This window comes from Pongo abelii, chromosome 8, assembly GCF_028885655.2.
Source record: "Pongo abelii isolate AG06213 chromosome 8, NHGRI_mPonAbe1-v2.0_pri, whole genome shotgun sequence".
NCBI classification, from domain to species: domain Eukaryota; kingdom Metazoa; phylum Chordata; class Mammalia; order Primates; family Hominidae; genus Pongo; species Pongo abelii.
The window spans coordinates 106,989,784-107,014,723 of record NC_071993.2 but is presented as its reverse complement, the minus strand read 5'-3'; the positions used below and the strand labels follow the sequence as shown (position 1 = coordinate 107,014,723).

At 42.8% G+C, this 24,940-nt stretch overlaps 1 protein-coding gene across 1 annotated transcript in view; it reads left to right on the top strand.

The window, feature by feature from the left end:
- Positions 1–24,940, top strand: part of CPN1 (carboxypeptidase N subunit 1) — a 40,104-nt gene that overhangs the window by 5,432 nt on the left and 9,732 nt on the right. Inside the window, exons 2-7 of the mRNA XM_024253912.3 lie at positions 332–528; positions 6,990–7,145; positions 11,487–11,669; positions 13,128–13,239; positions 19,132–19,271; positions 21,821–21,920. Of these exons, the coding sequence (XP_024109680.3) occupies positions 332–528; positions 6,990–7,145; positions 11,487–11,669; positions 13,128–13,239; positions 19,132–19,271; positions 21,821–21,920 (888 nt within the window). The remainder of the gene's footprint in view (positions 1–331; positions 529–6,989; positions 7,146–11,486; positions 11,670–13,127; positions 13,240–19,131; positions 19,272–21,820; positions 21,921–24,940) is intronic.

The window sequence follows — 24,940 nt, the reverse complement described above, 5'->3', positions numbered from 1 at the left end:
TACTTAACCTCTCCCATCCTTATTACCCTCACCCTGAGGCTATTAATGCCCACTTTACAGATTTTCTGTGAATTTTAGCAGTATCGAACATAACTGTCCAGTACACTATGGGGGTTCAATAAATGGCACTCATTATTATCCCTGGGATGAATTTTTGTAGCTTTTGTAACTGTAATTGGTTAGGAAGGGGCTCAGGGATTATTGCAAAGGACCCAATGAAAGCATGAGATTTTCTTTCATTCGTTACTGAAAAAGAGAAAAAAAGGTCCTTGTGCAAGGTTAGGCGTCAATGGCACTTCCAAGCTTCCCCCATCTTTTCTCTTCCTTGCAGTGGAACCAGAGGTCAAGTATGTGGGGAACATGCACGGCAATGAAGCGCTGGGCCGTGAGCTGATGCTGCAGCTGTCGGAGTTTCTGTGCGAGGAGTTCCGGAACAGGAACCAGCGCATCGTCCAGCTCATCCAGGACACGCGCATTCACATCCTGCCATCCATGAACCCCGACGGCTATGAGGTGGCTGCTGCCCAGGTACGAGGTCTAAGGGAGATGCCAGGGAGAGATCAAGGCCTTCTTAGGAAATAAAGTCCAGTGGACAAGATTCCCTCTCTGTCCCACTATAAATGTCACAAATGTTAAAAGTAAAAGAAGAAATGGCTAAGAGAAAAAATCCATCAGAAATATAAGAAAGGATGAAGAGGTGGGTTCAGTCCTACAGCACCTCAGGCAATAAACGTGGGCTCTCTCTGAGCCTGCATTCCCTCAACACCTTTCCAGATGACCTCAGGGTTTTATTGTGAGGATTAATGTGGCAATATCTGTGATAACACTTTGTAACCTGGAAAATACTCAACAGATGTGGAGGGATAAGGCAAAATAAAGCTCCTTTCCTGAACTTTTAGCATCAAACCCTAAATACCTTTCTTTCTTCCACACTACATTTCCATTTGCATTTGTGGAGAAAATAACAAGGACAACAGGCTTTCCTCAGAATTGGGGATAGGGGGCTAATTCTACATTCTTCATACTTTATTATATTTCCATAGAGTTGTTTCCTCTACTAGTATAGTACTTAGCCTATTGGTTCTATATTTTAGAGTTATATTTGCAGTGGGACCGATAAGAAAAAATGTCTAAGGGCTTTCTTTTTTTGGGATGGAGTCTTACTTTGTTGCCCAGGCTGGAGTGCAGTGGTGCGATCTCGGCTCACTGCAACTTCTGCCTCCCGGGTTCAAGCAATTCTCCTGCCTCAGCCCTCGAGTAGCTGGGTCTACAGGCATGCGCCACCATGCCCAGCTAATTTTTTGTAGTTTTAGTAGAGACGAGATTTCGCCAGGTTGGCCAGGCTGGTCTCGAACTCCTGGCCTCAGGTGATCCACCCACCTCAGCCTCCCAAAGTGCTGGGATTACAGGCGTGAGCCACCGTGCCTAGCAGGACTTTTTACTTTATTTTCTAACATAAATTCAAAATGTCAGCATGCCTAACATTCGTCTTATTATTATTAGTAACATCTTAAGTGTTTCAGACCGATATGCCTCACTTTAAATCAATGGTTCTCTTTTGTGGCTGTGCATCAGAATCACAGGTGAAGATTTTGAAATACAGATTCCCAGGTCCCACCCCAGACCTACTGAGTTAGTATTGTCAAGGGTGAGGCCAGGCATCGATCTGCCTTATGCAATGGAGATGTTCCTTTAAAAGCTGTGTTTAAAAGGCAGGGTTTTCGGCCAGGCCTGTAATCCCAGCACTTTGGGAGGCCAAGGTGGGTGGATCACCTGAGGTCGGGAGTTAGAGATCAGCCTGACCAACATGAAGAAACCCTGTCAATACTAAAAATACAAAAAATTAGCCAGGCATGGTGGCATATGCCTGTAATTCCACCTACTCGGGAGGCCGAGGCAGGGGAATTGCTTGAACCCAGGAGGCGGAGGTTGTGGTGAGCCGAGATCGTGCCATTGCACTCCAGCCTGGGCAACAAGAGCAAAACTTCGTCTCAAAAAAATAAAAAATAAAAAATAAAAAAAATAAAAAGGCGGGATTTTCTTGGGGGGAGAGTACGTTAAAGCATATTTTAAACTGACTTGAGGATAGGGCTGGGGGGTAAGTAGAGACAGAGAGAGGGATGGAGCCAGGACGTTGAACCAAACACAAACTTGACTCTTGTAGTCTCACCACTTCCTGCTGAAATGACTCTACAAATGAAGAAAGCGAATTTTCTTTCACCACTGGAAATCAGAGTGGTGCCCACTACTCTTCCTCAACACTTGACTTCCCAAAGAGCAGGAAAATTGGAAAGAGGTGTGGGAGGGAATCCCAGCCTGGCTGATTTCCTTCTATTAGCCCTTTCCTGTATTGCAGTGGGGAGAACGGAGAACCAGCTCAGTCCTGCCCACATCCTTTGCAGTAGGTGGGGTGGGAGGGAGTGGGGAAAATCCCTGCCAGTCCACTGAATCTTAGAGCCATCTCTGGGAAGCTGGTCACCTCTGCTCACCTGCTGTGTTCTTGTTCAGAGGGAGCAGATCTTGAACCTGAACCCGAGAGGACCCATCAGGTTCTCAGACTCTCAGAGATACCTGCCATGCCCAGAGGCAAGCTGTCTGTGTGGCTACACAGAGAAGAACTTCCTGGCCACCAGACTTTGAAGCCACTTATAGGTGGCCAGAATAATGCCCCCCACCAAAGATGTCCATGTCCTAATCCTCAGAACCTATGAATATGTTATGTTACTGGGCAAGGAGGAATTAAGGTTGCAGATGGAACTAAGGTTGCTAAACAGTTGACCTTAAAATAACCTGGAGTATTGTGGGGGGATGGGGCCCGGTGTAATCAATTATGAGGGTCCTTTAAATGTAGAAGAGGGAGGCCAAAGGTCACAGTCAGAGAGAGATCTGAAGATGTTACACGGCTGGCTTTAAAGATGGAAGAGCCTTGGCCGGGCGCCGTGGCTCAGGCCTGTAATCCCAGCACTTTGGGAGGCTGAAGTAGGAGGATCACCTGAGGTCAGGAGTTCAAGACCAGCCTGACCAACATGGAGAAACCGTGTCTCTACTGAAAATACAAAATTAGCCAGGCGTGGTAACACATGCCTGTAATCAATCCCAGCTACTCGGGAGGCTGGGGCAGGAGAATCACTTGAACCCAGGAGGTGAAGGTTGCGGTGAGCTGAGATCACGCCATTGCACTCCAGCCTGGGCAACAAGAGCAAAACTCTGTCTCAAAAAAAAAAAAAAAAAAAAAAAAAAGATGGAAGAGCCAAGGAATGTGAATGGTCTCTAGAAACTGGAGAGACACCTTGCTTTTAGGCCTGTGAGACTCGTTGTAGTCTTCTGACCTCCAAAACTATGAGACAATACACTCGTGCTGTTTTAAACCACTAAATTTGGGGTAATTTGTTACAGCAATAATAGGAAACACAACACTAGCCCTGTTTATGAAACCTTCTGTTAGGGGAAGCCCCTTCCTGCCAACTTAACTATTGACCAGTGTGCAGGGAAATCAGTGGATAATGCCCATAGCTGTTTATGCTGACAGTCAAGAGCTGCCTTGATATAAATAAGCAAGCAGTGACAAGCCCCTGGAAGCATAAAGAAAATCATTATGTCACAGAAGTGTACACCAAAATGAAAGATCCAATAAATGTTTTCCACTGGAACACAACTGATGTAGGAAATTTAAAGGAACTTCAAAACAATTATGTTTTCAATAGGATCTAAAAATGAAATACAAGCAGGGTGCCATGAAAAGAGGAGAAATCTGAGAATAATACTGAATTATTAGAAAAAAATGTAATCTGCCACATTTTATTGGTTAGAAAAGGGAAAATATGAGAGCGGCAATTCATCTGTGAGATTCTAGCTTCCCGGCATCCATTCATTCACTTCCAGGAACAGCCAACAATTTGGGCTCCACCTTCTCAGTCTACAGGGACCCAGCTGGCACTATCTCCCTTCTCCAATGCCACACAAAACATTAAATGGAATTTCAATTTTGAATGAGCCTTTTAACATATCTCTATTCTATCACTCTATGTATTTAATTATTTATGTGTGTGTCCATCTCCCCATGTGTACTATGAATTCCTAGAAGGCTAGACTATAATGTCTCACCTATCTCTTTCCCCAGTGTCTATCTGAGAGCTCTGAATAGAGAAGGACTTAAGTAAATGTTGGTTGACTAAATAGATGACCTAATGAGTGAGTGAATACATGAGGAAATAAATGATAAAATCTGAAATATGGACAGAGAAATTAAGGGATCCAGAAAGTTGATATTGCTCAAAAGAAAGATAAGTAAGGATCCTAAATTTTTTGAAAGGGGGAGAAGTGAGTTTCCATAGTGTAACCACTTTGAAAAACAGTTTAACAGTTTCTCAAAAAGTTAAACATAAGGCCGTAGTGGCTCACATCTGTAATCCCAGCACTTTGGGAGGTGGCTGGATCACTTGAGCCCAGAAGTTTGAGACCAGTGTAGGCAACATGGCAAAACCCCATCTTTACAAATAATTTAAAATTAGCCAGGTGTTGTGGCGCGTGCCTGTAAGCACCAGCTACCAGGAGGCTGAGGTGGGAGGATCACCTGGGCCCAGGAGGTTGAGGCTGCAGTGAGCCATGATCATGCTGTTATACTCCAGCCTAGGCAACAGAGTGAGACCCTGTCTCAAAACAAAAACAAAAACAAACAAACAAAAAACAATTAAACATGGACTTAGCTTATGACTCGGCACTTATAGATATCTACCCAGAGGAAATGAAAACATACATCCACACAAAGACTTGTACGTGGATGTTCAAAGCAGCATTATTAACAATAGCCAAAATGTGAAAACAACCCAAATGTCCATGAATCTCCCCCTACCAGCCTTTGCCAAAATTTGCATTCACCTGAAATCTGTGACTATGATCTTATTTGGAAATACATAGTCATCCTTCAGTATCCGTAGGTGATTGATTCCAGGGCCCCCCACCAATACCAAAATCCTCGGTTGCTCAAGTCCCTTATATAAAATGGCATAGTATTTGTACATAACTTATGCACATCCTCCTATATACTTTAAATCATCCCTAGATTACTTATGTTACCCAGTACAATGTAAATGCTATATAAACAGTTGTTATAATGTACTGTTTAAGGAATAATGACAAGAAAAAAGTATGTACATATTCAGTACAGATGCAACCATTATAGGCCTAACTACATTTTCAACCAGAGGTTGGTTGAATCCACACATGTGGAACCCATGGATATGGAGGGCCTACTGAGGGTCTTTATGGATACAATTAAGTTAAGATGAGGTCACCTAGGATCAGGATGGACTCTAAATCCAGCATAACTGGTGTCCTTGTAGGAAGAAAGAAATTTGCGAATAGAGATGCAGACAGACTGGGGAGGAGGCCATGTAAAGATGAAAGCAGAAATTAGAGTGATGGGTCTAAGAGCCAAAGAATGCCAAGGACTGCCTCTGGCCACCAGAAACTGGAAGAAACAAAGAAGGGGACCAGAGAGTGTGCCGCCCATCCAGTTGACTTGATTACAACTTCTAGCCTCCAAAGAATAAACTGGAGAATAAATTGCTGTTGTTATAAACCACCTAGTTTGTGGTGATTGTTATGGCAGCCCTAGGAAACTAATACAGTTTCCTAATACTGATAGTATTAAACTAATACTAATACTGGTGAATGGATAAACAAAATGTGATAAATCCACATAATGGAACTATTCAGCAATAGAAAGAAATGAAGTACTGATACATGCTGCAACATAGATGAACCTCACAAACATTATGCCCAGAGAGGGGGGAAAACCCACAAAAGAACAGATAATGTATGACTGACTTATGTGATCTGTCCAGAAGAGGCAAGTCTAAGGAGAGAGAAAGTTATTACCTAGGGCTGGGATGAAAATGAGAAGTGACTGTAAATGGGAATGAGGTGTCTATTTGGTGTGACAGAAATGTTCTAAAATTAGATTGCAATGATGATTATACAACTCTGTAAACATACTAAAATTCATTGAATTGTACATTTAAAATGAGTGAATTTTATAGTATATGAATTATATCTCAATAAAGCTGTTCATAAAACATTGGGGTTCCCATGATCCTGAAACACCCTACTCTCATTAGAATTTCTCTTGAGATATGTACCTCTTACACGTGATCTACAGGGAACTTGAAGCCCACCACTGTGACTTTGGATAAGTCACAGAAGAAAATGATTCATCTTCTTGTGATTTTTTCCCTAAAGAGAAAAAAATGCTACATCATTTGATTAAGCTAGTATCTAAGAACTATACAATGTCCTTCAAATATAGGATTCATGGCTGCATGCAGTAGCTGTTGCCTGTAATCTCAGCACTTTGTTTGTTTGGTTGGTTTTTTTTTAGACAGAGCCTTGGTCTGTCACCCAGGCTGTAGTAAAGTGGCACATTCTTGGCCCACTGCAACCTCCACTTCCTGGGTTCAAGTAATTCATGTGCCTCAGCCTCCCGAGTAGCTGGGACTACAGGCACGCGCCACCACACCCAGCTAATTTTTGTATTTTTTAGTAGAGATCATGTTTCACCATTTTGGCCAGGCTGATCTTGAACTCCTGACCTCAAGCGATCCACCCACCTCCGCCTCCCAAAGTGCTGAGATTACAGGCATGAGCCACTGCACCTGGCCTCTCAGCACTTTGGAAGGGCGAGGTGGGTGGATCACTTGAGCCCAGGAGTTCGATACCAGTCTGGGCAACCAGCCTCATCTCTACCAAAAAAAGAAAAGAATAAAGAACAATTAGCAGGTGTGGTGGCATGTACTTGTAGTCCCAGCTACTCAGGAGACTGAGGTGGGAGGATCGCTTGAGCCCAGTAGATAGAGGTTGCAGTGAGCCAAGATTGTACCACTGCACTCCAGCCTGGGCAACAGTGAGAACCTATCTCCAAAAAAAAAAAAGTTAGAAAATATAGGATTCAATCTGAAACCTTCATTTTTCGTCTTTTCATTTTCCCTTAGGGCTCAAACAAGCCTGGGTATCTAGTTGGCAGGAACAATGCAAATGGAGTGGACCTGAACCGCGACTTCCCTGATCTCAATACCTATATCTACTACAACGAGAAGTACGGAGGCCCCAACCACCACCTGCCCCTTCCAGACAACTGGAAAAGTCAGGTAGGAGATGAAATTTGCAAACAAAGCAGGTAAATCAGCATCTGGAATTTCTTGCAGAAAGACTGCTAAGCCATCTTTACATCAACTAAACAAGCAAGAATTAAGCATCAACTCAATTCAGTGTTAACCCATCTAGAGCAATATTATCTATTTCTTCTGTGTCTTTGTATTTATTTTCTCCTCAGCATAGAGCCCTCCATGGAGCACACACTCACTAAGTGATTTTTTTTTTTTTTTAAGACGGAGTTTCGCTCTGTCGCCCAGGCTGGAGTGTAATGGTGCGATCTCAGCTCACTGCAACCTTCGCCTCCCAGGTCTAAGCGATTCTCCTGCCTCAGCCTCCTGAGTAGCTAGGATTAAAGGTGCACATCACCATACCCAGCTAATTTTTGTATTTTTAGTAGAGACGGGGTTTCACCATGTTGACCAGGCTGGTCTCAAACTCCTGACTTCGTGATCTGCCTGCCTCGGCCTCCCAAAGTGCTGGGATTACAGGCGTGAGCCACCGTGGCCGGTTAAATGTTTGATATTAGTGATGATTGTGGTGAAGGATATGAAAGCAGTATCATTTGGTTGCATGGTTCTTAACAATTTTCCAAAATTATTTCACAGCCAGTTTCAGTTGATCATGCCATCATGTGAAATGTACCAAGCAGTGTTATCCATCTCTGTTTTATAGCTATTACACTTAGAGAGAAAATAATTTACATTCTCACAGGTAGTGATTGATGGAATCAGGATGAAGATGCAGGCCTTCTGATTCTTATTCCAACATTCTTTCTACTACACTAGACTGTGGACAGAAGCATTCTATAGAGAAGTCTGTCTTACATGTGATAAGCTGTATGCTTACCAACAATTAGCTATAGAAAGAGGCTCAGGCTGGGTGTGGTATCTCACACCTGTAATCCCAGCACTTTGGGAAGCTGAGACGGGAGGATTGCTTGAGGCCAGGAGTTTGAGACTAGCCTGGGCAACATAGTGAGGCCCCATCTCTACAAAACAAAAATACAAAATTTAGCTAGGTGTAGTGGCACATGTCATAGACTTAGCTATTTGGGAGGATCCCTTGAACCCAGGAGTTCAAGAGTTCAAGGTTACAGTGAACTATTGTCCTGCCTGCTCCAGCCCAGGCGACAGAGCAAGAGACCCCGTCTCCAAAAAAAAAAAAGTTCAGGGAATCTAACCCTCATTTTTTGGCCTGGCACGGTGTCTCATGCCTGTAATCCCAGCACTTTGGGAGGCTGAGGCGGGCAGATCACGAGGTCAGGAGATTGAGACCATCCTGGCTAACATGGTGAAACCCCATCTCTACTAAGAATACAAAAAATTAGCCGGGCATGGTGGCGGCTGCCTGTAGTCCCAGCTACTGGGGAGGCTCAGGCAGGAGAATCACGTGAGCCTGGGAGGTGGAGGTTGCAGTGAGCCGAGATTCCGCCACTGCACTCCAGCCTGGGTGACAGAGCGAGACTCTGTCTCAAAAAAAAAAAAAGTTCAGGGAATCTAACCCTTAGTTTTTTCTTCTCCCTTTTTTCTTTTTCTTTCTTTCTTTTTTTTTTTGGAGACAGAGTCTTGCTCTTTTACCTCAGGCTGGAATGCAGTGGCACAATCTTGGCTCACTGCAACCTCCGCCTCCCGGGTTCAAGCGATTCTCCTGCCTCAGCCTCCTGAGTAGCTGGGATTACAGGCACGTGCCACCACCCCTGGCCAATTTTTGTATTTTTAGTAGAGACAGGGTTTTACCATGTTGGTCAGGCTGGTCTCGAACTCCTGGCCTTGTGATCCGCCCGCCTCAGCCTCCCGAAGTACTGGAATTACAGGTGTGAGCCACAACACCTGGCCCCTTTTCCCTTTCTATATGACCTTTGACTACTTTATCATTATTATACCCTCCCTGATTTCCCTTACTCTTCCAATTGGAGGATCCCATTCAATATTCCTAGGCCTCACTCTCCAAGAGGCCTGTAATGGAAGTCCTTGGTAACGTGAGTGGTTTCACCCTGCTGGTGGGCCTGCTCCTGAAAATAACTAGGCATCCTCTGAGCATCACTGCCACCCCTGGTGATCACGCTGTGTGGGATAGTTTGAAATGTTCTATTTGTGAATGTCTAAACTTAGAGACTGGGGAAAGAAAAGCAAAGCAGGTGTAAGCCTTTTAATTGGGAGTCTCCCAAATGGAGTATTCTGGGTTTTTTTCTCCCTTGAAAACGAAGCAAAAGCCATGCTGACATGTTAGATTTCAAACAGCAACTATCCTCTTGGTTCAAGTAAACAGTAAATAAAAAATAACTTTGTAAGGCTGGGCGCAGTGGCTCACACCTGTAATCCCAGCACTTTGGGAGGCAGAAGCAGGCAGATCAGCTGAGGTCAGGAGTTCGAGACCAGCCTGGCTAACATGGTGAAACCCCATCCTACTAAAAATACAAAAATTAGCCAGCTGTGGTGGTGGGTGCCTGTAATCCCAGCTACTTGGGAGGCTGAGGCAGGAGAATTGCTTGAACCCTGATGGCAGAGGTTGCAGATGGCGTCACTGCACTCCAGCCTGGGCAACAGAGCAAGACTCCGTCTTACAAAAAAACCAAAGCCAAAAAGCAAAGAACTTCGTGTTAGTCAGCATATCCAACCAGAAGAATGTTCTGATGTATTAAACTTGTTTCTCTAAGTAAAATAAGGTAATTGAATCAATGATAACTAGGCTCCCACTCAATCCTCTGTCTAAATTTTAGGGGGAAAAGCAAAGAGGTTTCCCTTGCTCTTGATGGAATAGCCTTGAGGAAGAGGAACAGTGAGAAGCTGGCCTTGTTCTGATAGAGGCTTAGGACTCAAAGACAGAACTGCCCCAGAGGGTCTGAGCCCTGGTCACAGACCAAGACTGGTGCCCTCGCAATTATATTCATTCTGATTGAGACTCAACCCTATTTATCCAGTCCCCTTGGGATGGAAAAGATGGAGCCTGTAGAGCTGACCGTGGTCTAGAAGGAGCCATTAACACAGTAACACTACATAATCTCTAAAATTGTTCATCCTGAGGAGGAAAAATGCTGTAGACTGTAAATTATTTACTTACACTGCAAGTCCAAGTGGATTCAAGGCTTTCTTTGGAATATTGTCACTCACTAGCAATATAATATGCAATAGAAAGGTGGAATTTCACTGCTTAGCCAAGACTGGCCCATCTGACAGTATGTCTAACCCATGAAATTTGGATATGACCACAGGAGTGTATTCTACATGTCAATATTACAGCGGGGAGAAAGGAGGTTGAAAACCATTACTGTAAACTAGCATTTTTCAGATTGATTTATTGGAGTCCTAAATTTCTGCTAAGATGACTTAGAAGTCACTGGAGCAGTGGGTAAAATGGGAAACCCTTTTCTAGGGTCCAGAGAGAGGCCAAGCTGGGGCTCTGAGCTCTCCAATCATGATATCTCTTCATACAGAACTTCTCTTTTTTGGCTGGGAATGGTGGCTCACGCCTGTAATCCCAACACTTTGGGAGGTGGAGATGGGCACATTGCTTAAGGAGTTCAAGACCAGCCTCGGTAACATGGCAAAACCCCATCTATACAAAAAATACAAAAATTAGCCAGGTGTGGTGTTGCATGCCTGTAGTCCCAGCTACTAGGGAGGCTGAGGTAGGAGGATCGCTTGAATCCGGGAGGTGGTGGCTGCAATGAACTGAGATTGCACCACTGCACTCCAGTCTGGGTGACAGAGTGAGACCCTGTCTCAAAAACAAAAAACAAAACAAAACAAAAAACTTCTCTCTCTCTCTCCCTTTCTTTCTCTCTCAACAGACTTTATTTTTTAGGGTAGTTTTAGGTTCACAGCAAAATTGAGCAAAAAGTAGAGTTCTCATATACTCCCCACCCCACTCCACCCACCCCACCATCAACATCCCACCCCAGAGGGGTGTGTTTATCACAGTCAGTCATGAACCTACCTTGACTCATCATGAGCGCTCTGAGTCCATAGTTACGTTACTGCTCTTTTGGTGTTGTGCATTCTACGGGTCTCAACAAAGGTATGATGATATATAGCCACCATTATGGTATCATGCAGAATAGTTTCCTTGCCCTAAATGCTCTCTCTTTACCTCTTTTGTATATTGGGATTCCACATAAGATTTCATTTTGAAAAAACTCTATACACGCCATTGTTGAAACCATCATGCCAAAGGTCAACATTTCCCCATCTCCACTTTTCATATCCGCCAAGACGCTCACTGTTTCATTCAGACATTTTATCTCCTCAGGCCACTTCCTGACAGACTTACTCTAACCGCCATTTGTTTGGTAGCCCCAGTTGCCCCTTCACCGCCAACCTCTCGCCTCCTCCCAGGTGGAACCCGAGACCCGGGCAGTGATCCGGTGGATGCACTCCTTCAACTTTGTTCTTTCAGCCAATCTCCACGGAGGGGCGGTGGTGGCCAATTACCCGTATGACAAGTCCTTTGAGCACCGGGTCCGAGGGGTCCGCCGCACCGCCAACACCCCTACGCCTGACGACAAGCTTTTCCAGAAGGTATGTGGAGAAGGGGCTTGTCCCGCCAGGGGAACTTGGGGCTCAGGAGATGAGCTTAAGATCAGTAACACAGAACCCTTTTCAGCGCGAGGCCACAGAAAGTAATTGAAAATACCGCTTGTTTGTGAGGAGCTTACAGTCTAGTAAATGACATTTGGTTTTGAATGATAAGCCATAGATTCATAACAAAGTAAATACAAAGAAAACTTTATAGTAATTACCACGATGCAGAAAATACTTAGGCTAATGATGAGCGAGAAAAATGCCCAAAGACTAATAGCACGAGTGTCATTAAATGTGAATTTCTGGGGGGTCTAAAGTAGAATTTTATGATAATATATCCATATTAATGAAAAATAGACTGTGATAGTATTAGGTGGGGCCTTAAAGAAAAAAAGAAAAATAGACTACATGAAAAAGATTTAAAGTTCAAAACGATATGTTAACATTAATTTTATATTAATATATAAAATGGTATAATATAATAAATTTGTAATTATTGGCCTGGCACGGTGGCTCACGCCTGTAATCCCAGCACTTTGGGAGGCCGAGGCAGACGGATTGCCTGAGGTCAGGAGTTTGAGACCAGCCTGCCCAACATGGCAAAACACTGTCTGTACTAAAAATACAAAAATTAGCCAGGCACGGTGGTGGGTGCCTGTAATCCCAGCTACTTGGGAGGCTGAGACAGGAGAATCACTTGAAGCTGGGAGGCGGAGGTTGCAGTGAGCCAAGATTGTGCCACTGCACTCCAGCTTGGGTGACAAGAGTGAAACTCCGTCTCAAAAAAAAAATTATATACGAATGTATTAATATATAATATATCTATATAATTTAAATAAACATTAATGATATTAAGTATTAATCATTAATGAACTACATGGTGAATAGCACATTGTTTTTTTCTCCATTGATCTCACTTTGCCCACTGTATAGTAAATAGTAATGAAGGAGAATTATAGAGTTCAAATATATTCCTCTCCCTCCAACGCACACCTCTCACCCCCTAAATATGCATTACTTTTCCTGGAGAAGTCTTGCCTTACTTACTCCTTGATTTCTTTGACAAAATTCGGCTAGAAAATGGCACAAAAACAAGGGACCTTCAATATCATCTAGTGCAACTCCTCACTTTGCACAAGAGAAAACTCAGCCCCAAGATAGTGACAAAATCAGAATACAGATTTCATAACTCTAGTCTGCCACACATACACTCTCTTAGACACACAGTCACATTCACACACATGCATTCACACATACCCACCTCCATATACACACTCATACACACACACATACACACGCTGTCTCTATCCCTGATCTTATTTTCTTTCACTAAAGCAAATAATTCACTGTTTATATACCCAGCAGGGCTTCTTGGCTTCAACCTAACTGTGAGTAGGAGCATTGCCGTTTGAGTTGGGAATCATCAAGGTCGTTTTCCTCCTGCTTTTCCTCTAGCTGGCCAAGGTCTACTCCTATGCACATGGATGGATGTTCCAAGGTTGGAACTGCGGAGATTACTTCCCAGATGGCATCACCAATGGGGCTTCCTGGTATTCTCTCAGCAAGGGTAAGGGGAGTCCTGGGAACTTCTCAAGCTCAAGTGGAATAGTGCTCATTTCTCCTAAATTCCCAGTTTTCTCAGGGAAACAATGGGAATAGCATAGAATTTTGCACTCAAGTTGAGATCTGGAAAATGAGGAAGTCTCAGGTTGGCATTTAGTGATCATATTGTGATTCTTTAAAACTAAGGTGGGGATGGCCGGGCACAGTGGCTCATGCCTGTTATCCCAGCACTTTGGGAGGCCGATGAGGGTGGATCATGAGGTCAGGAGATCGAGACCATCCTGGCTAACACAGTGAAACCCCATCTCTACTAAAAATACGAAAAAATTAGCCAGGTGTGGTGGCGGGCGCCTGTAGTCCCAGCTACTTGGGAGGCTGAGGCAGGAGAATGGCGTGAACTTGGGAGGCAGAGTTTGCAGTGAGCCGTGGTCGCATCACTGCACTCCAGCCTGGGTGACAGAGTGAGACTCCGTCTCAAAAAAACAAAAACAAAAAATAACTAAGGTTGGGACATCTTTTGGTCCTGTAAAACTGGTGGTTTACACAATAGATTAGGGCATAGGAGGAAAATAATGTAGTCACTTGTGGGATCTGAGAGTAGATTGGGTTGAAACTGTCTTGCCCATTTACTAGTCATGTAGCTCTGGGATGGATAATTACTTATTCTCTCTGTGCTTTGGTTTCCTCATCTGTAATTAAGAATAATAAGGCCAGGCATGGTGACTCATGCCTATAATCCCAGCACCTTGGGAGGCCGAGAAGGGAGAATCTCTTGAGGCCAGTAGTTTGAAACCAGCCTGGGCATCATAGCAAGACCTCATCCCTACCAAAAAAAAAGAAAAATTAGCTGGGTATGGTGGTGCACACCTGTAGTCCCAGCTAATGGGGAGGCTGAAGTGGGAGGATCACCTGAGCCCAGGAAGTCAAGGCTGCAGTGCAGTGAGCCAAGATTGCACCACTGCACTCCAGCCTGGACAACAGAGTGAGACTCCAAAAAAAAAAAAAAGAAAGAATACTTGCCTCATAATTTTAATATGAGTATTAAATAAAATAATACACATAAGGCATTTGGAAATGCCTGGCTTATAAATGATGTAACTGTATTTTAAAAAGTAGCACAGAGGTATGTCTCACACAGCAACAGATGAGCAGAGGAGCTGGCCTGGGCACAACCAGTTCCCCTGAGATGCATTTCCTGGACCCTAACTGCCAGGCCCCCACAAGCAGGGGTTTGCCATGGACATTGGCCATTGATAATGTAGCCTTCAAGAGCAGAAACCTCCACAAGAGACTTCTGTCTCTATCCCCTGGGCCTTCCCCATGACCAGGGGTCAAGATAGAACCTCTGTTTATGAGCCTTCACTGGATTGAAGGATAGAGAAGAGTCTGGAGCAAGAAGCTGAGTTCTTTTAGGAATCATTCTCTAGCACCTGTCTTTCCCCATCCCTCAAATCTGACCTCGCCATGGCCCAGGCCACAGATTGGTGAGAGCTGAGTTGGTGGCTGGTCCTGTGGAGAGTAGAGAAGTGCAAAACCGAGGAGTTGCCATGTACTGGGAGGGTAGACTGGGGACGAAAACTCGCTTGAATACAAGGCACGGCTGGGTGCAGTGGCTCATACCTGTAATCCCAGCGCTTTGAGAGGCTGAGGTGGGAGGATGGCTTAAGGTGGGAGTTTGAGGCTACAGTGAGCTATGATCATGACACTGCACTCCAGCCTGGGCAGCAGAGCGAGACCCTGTCTCTGAAAAATAAATAAATACATCCATAATTTTAAATTTTTTAAAAGTTACTTTCTTTAGTTTGCATTAGGAAAGCAAAATATTTTTTGCCCTCCAAATTGAAAATAACCAATATACTTTTTCAAATCATGCTTGTTCTTTTTTTCTCTCTTTCCTCCCTCTCCCTCTCCATCCTCTGAGAGAGCAAGGCCCATGCCTCCACTGAGAACCATTGCCGTAAATTAAGCTGGTACAATTCCAAGGTCATTAAATTTATCAAAATGATTCTTCCAACAGTGTGGTCTCTTGATTAGCATATCAGCATGAGCTGGGAACTTACTAGAAATGTACATTTCTAATAAGTTGTACCCCACCTCGTACCTACTGAATCAGAAACTCTGGGGGTGAAGCCCAGCAAGCTGTATTTAGCCAGAAGGTTCAGCCTTCTAGGTGATTCTAATGCATGGAGAGAACCAATTTACTTATTTATTTTATTCAAGCATTTTTAAATTTTTATGGATACATACGAAGTGTATATATTTATGAGATATATGTGATATTTTAATACAGGCATGCAATGTGTAATAATTACATCAGGGTAAATGAGATGTCCATCCCCTCAAGCATTCATTTCTTTGTGTTACCAACATTCCAATTGTACTCCCTCAGTTATTCTAAAAGGTACAGCAAATTATTGCTGATGGTAGTCACCCTTTTGTGCTATCATTCATTCTTTCTAACTGTTTTTTGTATCTATTAACCATCCCCATTCTCCCCACCCCCACCATCCTTCCCAGCCTCTGGTAACCATCCTTCCTCTTTGTTTTCATGAGTTTAATTATTTAAATTTTTAGCTCCCACAAATGAGAAAGAACGTGAAAAGTCTGTTTTTCTTTGCCTGGCTTCATCCCTGTTTTTGCGAATGACAGGATCTTATTTTTTTTAATGACTGAATAGTACTCCATCGTGTGTATGTGCCACATTTTCTTTATCCATTCATCTGTTGATGCACACTTAGGTTGCTTCCAAATCTTGGCTATTGTGAATAGTGCTGCAGCAAACACAGGAGTGCAGATAACTCTTCAACATACTGATTTCCTTTGTTTTGGGTATATACCCAGCAGTGGGATTGCTGAATCAACTGGTAGTTCTATTTTTAGTTTTTTGAGGAACCTCCATACTGTTTGGAGACAGCTAATTTAATAGGCTGTAGTTATTATTCTTCAACTTTCCCCATTCTTTCTGTAACAGCTGCTTGCACTCATCTGCTTAAAAAGTAAGTGATAATTTTTTTCATCTTCATTTATTTATTTATTTTGAGATGGAGTCTCTTTCTGTCACCCAGGCTGGAGTGCAGTGGCTCCATCTTGGCTCATTGCAACCTCTGCCTCCCGGCTCAAGCGATTCTCCTGCCTCAGCCTCCCGAGTAGCTAGGACTACAGGGACCTGCCACCACACCTGGCTAATTTTTGTATTTTTAGTAGGGACGGAGTTTCACCATGTTGGTCAGGCTGTTCTCAAACTCCTGACCTCAAGTGATCCGCGTGCCTCAGCCTCCCAAAGTGCTGGGATTACAGGTGTGAGCCACCGTGCCCAGCTTCATTTTTATTGTGCTAAAATATACATAACATAAAATTTACCATTGTAATAATTTTTAAGCATATGATTCCGTATTATTAAGTACATTTGTGATGTTGTACAGTCATCACCAGCACTCATCTCCAGAACTCTTTTCAGCTTGTAAAACTGAAACCCTATACCCATTAAACAATAACTCTCCATTTCCCCTTACCCCAGCCCCTGGCAACCACCATTCTACTTTTTGTCTTTATGATTTTGACTGCTCTAAGTACCTCATATAAGTGGGATCATGCAATATTTGTCTTTTTGTGAATGCCTTATTTCACTTACCATAATGTCCTCAAAGTTCATCCATGTTATGATGTTTGTCAGAATTTCCTTACTTTTTAAGGCTGAACAATATTCCATTGTATGTTTATACCACATTTTGTTTCTCATTTATCCACCAATGGACACTTGGGTTGCTTTCACATTTTAGCTATTGTGAATAATGGTGCTACAAACATGATGTGCAAATATCTCTTTGAGACCCTGATTTCTGTTCTTTTGGATATATAAACCCAAAAGTGGAATTGTTGGACATAAGGTAGTTCTATTTTTAATTTTTTTGAGGAACTACCATACTGTTTTCCATAGAAAACACCGCCCGTGCACAGGAGTTTCAATTTCTCCACATCCTCACCCAACTCTTTGTTTTGTTTTTTTTGTTTTTTTATAGTAGCCATCGTAATAAGTTCAAGGTAGTATCTCATGGTAGTTTGATTTGCATTTCTCTAATGATTAGTGATATTGAGCATCTTTTCATGTGCTTATTGGCCATTTATATACCTTCTTTGGAGAAATGTCTATTCAAGTCCTTTGCCCATTTAAAAAATCAAGTTGTTTGGGGTTTTTGTTGTTGTTGTTGTTATTGTTATGTTTTAGGAGTTCTCTGTGTATTCTGAATATTAATATCTTATCAGATATGTGAATCACAAATATTTTTCCCATTCCATGGTTGTCTTTTTACTCTGTTGACATTGTATTTGTTTGTTTGTTGGTCTGTTTGATTCTGTCATCACCTATTCTGTCCTAGAGATACTGTCCTTTGATGAACAAAATTTTTCCATTTTCATGAAGTCTAATCTGTGATTTTTTTTCTTTTGTTGCCTGTGTCTTTGATTTTATATCCAGGAAATCATTGCCAAATCCAATGTCATGAAGCTTTTGCCCTATATATTCTTCTAAGAGTTTTATAGTTTTGGGTCTTATGTTTAGGTTGCTGATCCATCTTGAGTTAATTTTTGTATGTGGTGTTAGATAAGGCTCCAACTTCATTCTTTTGCATTTGGATATCCAGTTTCTCCAGCACCGTTTGTTGACATGACTGTCCTTTCCCCATTGAACGGTCTTGGCATTCTTGTCAAAAATGCTTTGACAATATATGCTAGAGTTTCTGGGCTGTCTTCCATTCCATTGATCTGTATACCTGTCTTTACACCAGTACCACATTGTTTTGATTACTGTAGCTTTGTAGTAAGTTTTAAAATCAGAAATTGTGAGTCTCTAGCTTTGTTCTTCTTTTTCAAGATTGTTTTTCCTCTTCTGGGTTGCTTAAAATTCCATATGAATTTTAGGATGGGTTTTCTATTTTTGCAACAAACATCATTGGGATTTTGATAGGGATTGCATTGAATCTGTAGATCACTTTGGGTAGTATAGACATTTTTAAGTGGATAATTTTTAACCCAAATGAAATTGTAATGTAAATAACCATCCTAATAATGAGAAACATATTAAAAAGTAATTGATTCAATTGAATAATGTAGAGGATCAGAACAAGCAAGTATTTTATAGAAAAAGAAGAAAATATAGCTGTCTTCTGCTTCTTCGGGAGTCTGTTTTTCTGGGATGGGTATTTTCGGATTAATATTGTGTTCTTAGATAGGAGAGGGGATGTGAAAGCAAAATGTTAATCTCATTCCTAACCTTCCAGGTCTGAAGAACATTGTAGTTCAAGGAGAAAATCTGTTCTTTTAAAAACAGTCCATGTGCATAGTCTATAGTAAGGCACAGCTAATAAGCAGACTTTGGAAATGATAAAAGGGACAAGAAGTGAAATTCAGTCATGAAATGGAAAAAAACATAAAGGATGAAGATGACAAAAGGGGCATTTATGAAGAGAGGAAACTGCAGAGAGAGAGGCATGTGAACTGGGAACTTGGGAAAAATTTTATGGAGGAAAGAAAGAAATAGAGGTCAAGAGGTAGAATAGAAGTTGATGAAGAAAAGAAAAAAAGAAGGTAATGAAGGGGGTGCTGGATGTTTCCAACACAAAGAAATGATAAATGTTTGGGAGAATGGATATTCTAATTAGCCTGATCTAATCACCATACATGTGTCTATTGAACGTCACTATGCGTGCCCCATGAATACGTACATATTATTATGTGATGTACATGAATATGTACACATTATGTGCCAATGAAATAAATAAAATTAAAAGGTAATTCCCAAATAAATAAACACAGAAAATTTTAAAAAGAGAGAGAGATGAAATGGGGCATTGGGTGGGAACCTGGTTATGGAAATCTGCCTCTGCCCTCTTTCCCTTAGGAATGCAAGACTTTAATTATCTCCATACCAACTGCTTTGAGATCACGCTGGAACTGAGTTGCGACAAGTTTCCACCCCAAGAGGAGTTACAGCGGGAGTGGCTGGGTAATCGGGAAGCCCTAATCCAGTTCCTGGAACAGGTAGAACCTCATTTGTTAACTCTCATGTTTGCAAAAAGAGAAGTGCTTCTCAATGGTAGGCAAGGTGTTTCACTGGTTCAGGTCTGACTTTTGCTCTGACTCAGTCCAATAGATCTGGGCGTCTTCTTCCATTGAGATTTATTCATTCAACATTATTGAGCAGCTGAACACAGTGGTTCTCACCTGTAATCCCAGCAGTGTGGGAAGCTGAGATGGGAGGATCACTTGGGCTCAGGAGTTTGAGACCAGCCTGGGCAACACAGCTAAACCCCATGTCCACTAAAAAAAAAAAAAAAAATAGCCAAGCATGGTGGCATGCTCCATGCTCCTGTAGGCCCAGCTACACAGGAGGATGAGGTGGGAGGATCGCTTGTCTTGTGCCGGGAGGTCAAGGCTACAGTGAGCTGTGATCATGCCATTGCACTCCAGCCTGGGCAGCAGAGCAAGACTCTTCTCAAAAAAAAATTATCAAGCACAACTATTTGTCAGAAACTGTACTATATGCTGTGAATTATGAATAAATAAGCAAATATCCCTGCCCATATGGAACTTACCTTCTAGTGAGGAGAGACAGGCAATAAACAATAAATTGTATAACATGTTAAAAGAGAAATGCTATGAAGAAAGTCTTACAGAGGAGGTGACATTTAAACAAAAATTTCAAGGAGGTTAGGGAGAGAAACATGCAGATATCTAGGGGATAAAAGGGTTCCTCAAAATGGACACAACTGCAAGTACAAAACCAAAAAAAAGAATAGGAAAAATGCTCAGCACCACTAATCATTAGGGAAATGCAAATTAAAACTACAGTGAGATTCCACCTCAAATTGATTAGGATGACTGCTATCAAAAAAACAGAAATTCACAAATGTTTGCAAGGATGTGGAGAAACTGGAACCCTTGTGTACTATTAATGAGAATGTAAAGTGGTACATTCATTATGAAAAACAGTTAATGGCAATTCCTCAAATAATTAGAATTCCTATGTGCTCCAACAATGCCACTTTTGAGTATATATTCAAAAGAATGGAAATAAGGGCCTCAGAGATATTTGCACACCCATATTCGTAACAGCATTATTTACAATAGCCAAAAAGTGGGAGCAACCCAGTGTTCATTGGTGGATGACTGTATAAACGAATGTGGTATATCCATACAGTGGAATATTATACAGCCTTAAAAAGGAAGGAATTTGTTGCCAGGTGTGGTGACTCACGCTTGTAATCCCAGCACTTTGGGAGGCTGAGGTGGGTGGATCACCTGAGTTTGGGAGTTTGAGACCAGCCTGAACAACATGGAGAAACTCTGTCTTTACTAAAAATACAAAATTAGCTGGGCATGGTGGCACATGCCTGTAATCCCAGCTACTCGAGAGGCTGAGGCAGGAGAATTGCTTGAACCCGGGAGGTGGAGGTTGTGGTGAGCCGAGATCACGCCATTGCATTCCAGCCTGGGCAACAAAAGCGAAACTCCATCTCAAAAAAAAGGAAGGAAATTCTGACACATGCTACAACATGGATGAATCTTGAGGACATTATGCCAAGTGAAATTAGCCATCCACAAAAAGACAAATACTGTATTGTTCCACTTATATGAGGTACTTAGAGTAGTCAAAATTATAGAGATGGAAAGTATTGATAGAATGGTGGTTGCCAGGGGCTGGGGGAGGGGATAATGGAGAATCATTGTTTAATAGATATAGGGTTTCAGTTTTTTAAGATAAAAAGAGTTATGCAGATGGGTGGTGGTGATGGTTGCACAACATTACAAATGTTTTTTTTTAGATGGAGTCTCGCTCTGTCGCCCAGGCTGGAGTGCAGTGGTGTGATCTAAGCCCACTGCAACCTCCGCCTCCTGGGTTTAAGCGATTCTCCTGTCTCAGCCTTCTGAGTAGCTAGGATTACAGGTGTCCACCACCACACCTGGCTAATTTTTGTATTTTTAATAGAGATGGGGTTTCACCATGTTGGCCAGGCTGGTCTCAAACTCCTGACCTCAGGTGATCCGCCCACCTCAGCCTCCCAAAGTGCTGGGATTACAGGCATGAGCCACTGCACCTAGCTAAATGTATTTAATAACACTGTACACTTAAAATGGTAAATTTTATTTTATGTGTATTTTATTACAGTCTGTCACAGCAAATAAAAAAAATTTTTTTTTAAAAAAAAAGAAAGAAAAGAAAGCCAGGACACCAGTGTGGCTGGACTGATCTCAGAAGTAAGGGAGAGAAAAGGTGGTTGGAGATGGGATCAGAGAGCTAACAGGTAGCTTTACAGACAGACCATCACAAGAACTGAGCTTTTGCTCAGAGTGAGTTAGGTTTTGAGTAGGATAGTGACATGATTTGAGACAGGCTTTAACAGGAACGCTCTGACCACTCTAATTGCGAAGAGATTAATTGGGGCAGGGAGAGAGGCAAAGAGACCAGTTAAGGGACTATTACCATCATCTTTGTGAAGATAAAATGCAAAAACATAAGAGAAAGGGCTTTGAGACTGTACGAATGGTACAAATGTTTTATGATCATAACTATGTACTTGTTCCTGCAGGTTCACCAGGGCATCAAGGGAATGGTGCTTGATGAGAATTACAATAATCTCGCCAATGCTGTCATTTCTGTCAGTGGGATTAACCATGATGTCACTTCAGGTAGGTGGTCACTGCTTAGGGGTAAGAAGAAAGCATTCACTCCTGCATCTTCTTCGGCATAATCAAGGGGCCAGTTTGTAAGCCGGTGAAACCAGCAGGGATGTCAAGGATGCTGGGAGTGGGGGGGATGGAAGAAAGAAGGGCAATGAAGATGGAGACAGTAAATTAAGAGGCTGAATCAAACAACCAAGATGTTTTAATGGAAAATCTTTTGCTTCTGATGCAAGCAATCCCTGAGAGGTCAGGACCAGGAAAGACTGATGTAAATGTAACTTCTCGTCAGCATTCAGGAGTTGCTACCACATACAATTTTGTTAGGGGTATTTTCTGGGCTTAAGCCTGTTAATAGCTCACATACTGGTGTGAAATCGGGTAGAAAGAGGACTGTAAAACAGATAGTTAGCCTTGTTGCTGACTTGGCATTTCCCTACACCTCCACTGGGAAAGTTAGCAAGATTCTTTCCATCATAGGCTTACTGTTGGGGCAAGATTGATGGTGGAGGCGGATCTTAGAGCTACCTGGAACCTCCTAGAAGGGTACAGAATTATCTCACAGCAGAATGGTGTTGTAAGCTGACTCAGCCCAGCTTGATCATGCACAACTTGTAGGATTTTTTTTTGTTTTATTTTGCTTTTAATGCATAACAGTGGCTACCAATGGTTATGGTTACAGGTAGGTGAGATTTGCCTAAATCTCCACCATTTTTTCTTTTTTTTTTTTTCTTTTTGAAAAGGAGTCTCATTCCGCCATCCAGGCTGGAGGGCAGTGGTGTGATCTCACTGCAACCTCTGCCTCCTGAGCTCAAGCCATCCTCCTACCTCAGCCTCCAATATAGCTGGGACTACAAGCATGCAACACCATGCCTGACTAATTTTTTGTGTTTTTTGTAGAGATGGGGTTTCACCATGTTGCCCAGGCTGGTTTTGAGCTCCTGGGCTCAAAAGCCTCCCAAAGTACTAGGGTTACAGGTGTGAGCCACCACACCCAGCCCTCCACACAACCTTAATACTAGCAAGTCTCACCTGAATTTTACTACACTAACATTTATTACCAAGCAGCCATTTCACAGTTCCTACAATCTGTTTAAGCTGGATAAACTAACGCTCAGCTTTCTGTCCTTTAAAGTGATCTCAGTGCATCTTACATGAAAGGTTCATTCAAGGCAAAGGTAATGTCTAAAGGCAGAATCCTGTAGCCTCACAGTGAAGTATCAGACAAGCAGAGCCTGTTAGCCCAATGTCTGGACACAGGACTGTTTAGGAATCCAAACTCAGGAACCATCCTTTTTATTTGTTTTTTCTTTTTCCGTTTTTTACAGAGATGTTTCTGAGTTGTAGGAATCATTCTTATGAGCACAGCCTTCTTCAGAGGTTGCTAGATTCTTTCTAGCAAGGTGATGGGATCTCACTATGTTGTCCAAGCTGGTCTCAAACTCAAGCAATTCTTCTGCCTCAGCCTCCCAAATAGCTGGATTACAGGGTCTCACTCTATTGCCTGGGCTGCAGTGCAGTGGTGCAGTCAGGGCTCACTGCAGCCTTGACCTTCCAGGCTCAGGTGAGCCTCCCTCCTCAGCCTCCCAAGTAGCTGGAACTACAAGTGAACACCACCATGCTCAGCTAATTTTTTTATTTTTTATTTTTTATTTTTTTACAGAGACAGAGTTTTGCCCTGTTGTCTAGGCTGGTCTCGAACTCCTGAGCTCAAGTGATCTGCCTGCCTCAGCCTCCCAAAGTGCTGGGATTCCAAGAGTGCACACCTGGCTTTTGCTAGATTCTTATGCTCTGTCCAAGCAAGTGTGGGAATGTCTCTAAAACAGTCTAGCCAATCAACGTATATTGCTGGGCACAGTGGCTCATGTCTGTAATCCCAACACTTTGGGAGGCTCAGGCGAGAGGAACACTTGAGGTCAGGAGCTCAAGACCAGCCTGGCCAACATGGTGAAACCCCCGTCTCTACTAAAACTACAAAAATTAGCTGGGTGTGGCCAGGAGCAGTGGCTCACGCCTGTAATCCCAGCACTTTGGGAGGCCAAGGCAGGCGGATTGCCTGAGCTAAGGAGTTCGCAACCAGCCTAGGCAACACGGTGAAACCCCATCTCTACTAAAATACAAAAAATTAGCCAGGTATAGTGGTGTGTGCCTGTAGTCCCAGCTACTCGCGAGGCTGAGGCAGGAGAATCGCTTGAACCCAGGAGGTGGAGATTGCAGTTAGGCAAGATCATGCCACTGCACTCCAGCCTGGTCGACAGAGTGAGACTCCATCTCAAAAAAAAAAATTAGCTGGGTGTAGTGGTGTGGTCTGTAGTCCCAGCTACTCAGGAAGCTAAGGCACAGAGGCATGAGAATCATTTGAACCCGGGAGGTGGAGGTTGCAGTGAGCTGAAATCATGTCACTTCACTCCAGCCTGGGCAGAGTGAGACTGTTTCAAAACAACAATAAAAACAAAGCATATTAAACCCCACTAATTTTTCCAATAAGTGCCACTTTCACCAGCCATTGTGTTAATTAACAAATTATTAGGCTGGGCACAGTAGCTCACACCTGTAATCCCAGCGCTTTGGGAGGCCAAGGCGGGTGGATCACCTAAGGTCAGGAGTTCAAGACCAGCCTGGCCAACATGGTGAAACCCCCATCTCTACTAAAAATACAAAAAATTAGTCGGACATGGTGGCAGGCACCTGTAGTCCCAGATACTCAGGAGGCTAAGGCAGGAGAATCACTTGAACCCAGGAGGTGGAGGTTGCAGTGAGCCAAGATCGAGCCACTGTACTCCAGCCTAGGCAACAGAGCAAGACTCCATCTCAAAAAAAAAAATTTTTTTTTTTCATTTCGCCAGTGGAAAAACCCATTGTAAACATTCGTTATTACTGAGCAAAGCATCTAGTGTTGTTGAGAGAGAAAGCTAGCTGAAGCCCTCATAGTAGCTGCATCTGGAATGGGGCCTTTCTGATACAACACTCGCTAACCACTTCAGGATTCAAGTCTCCAATTAAGAAAACGACAACCCCTGGGGTGACAT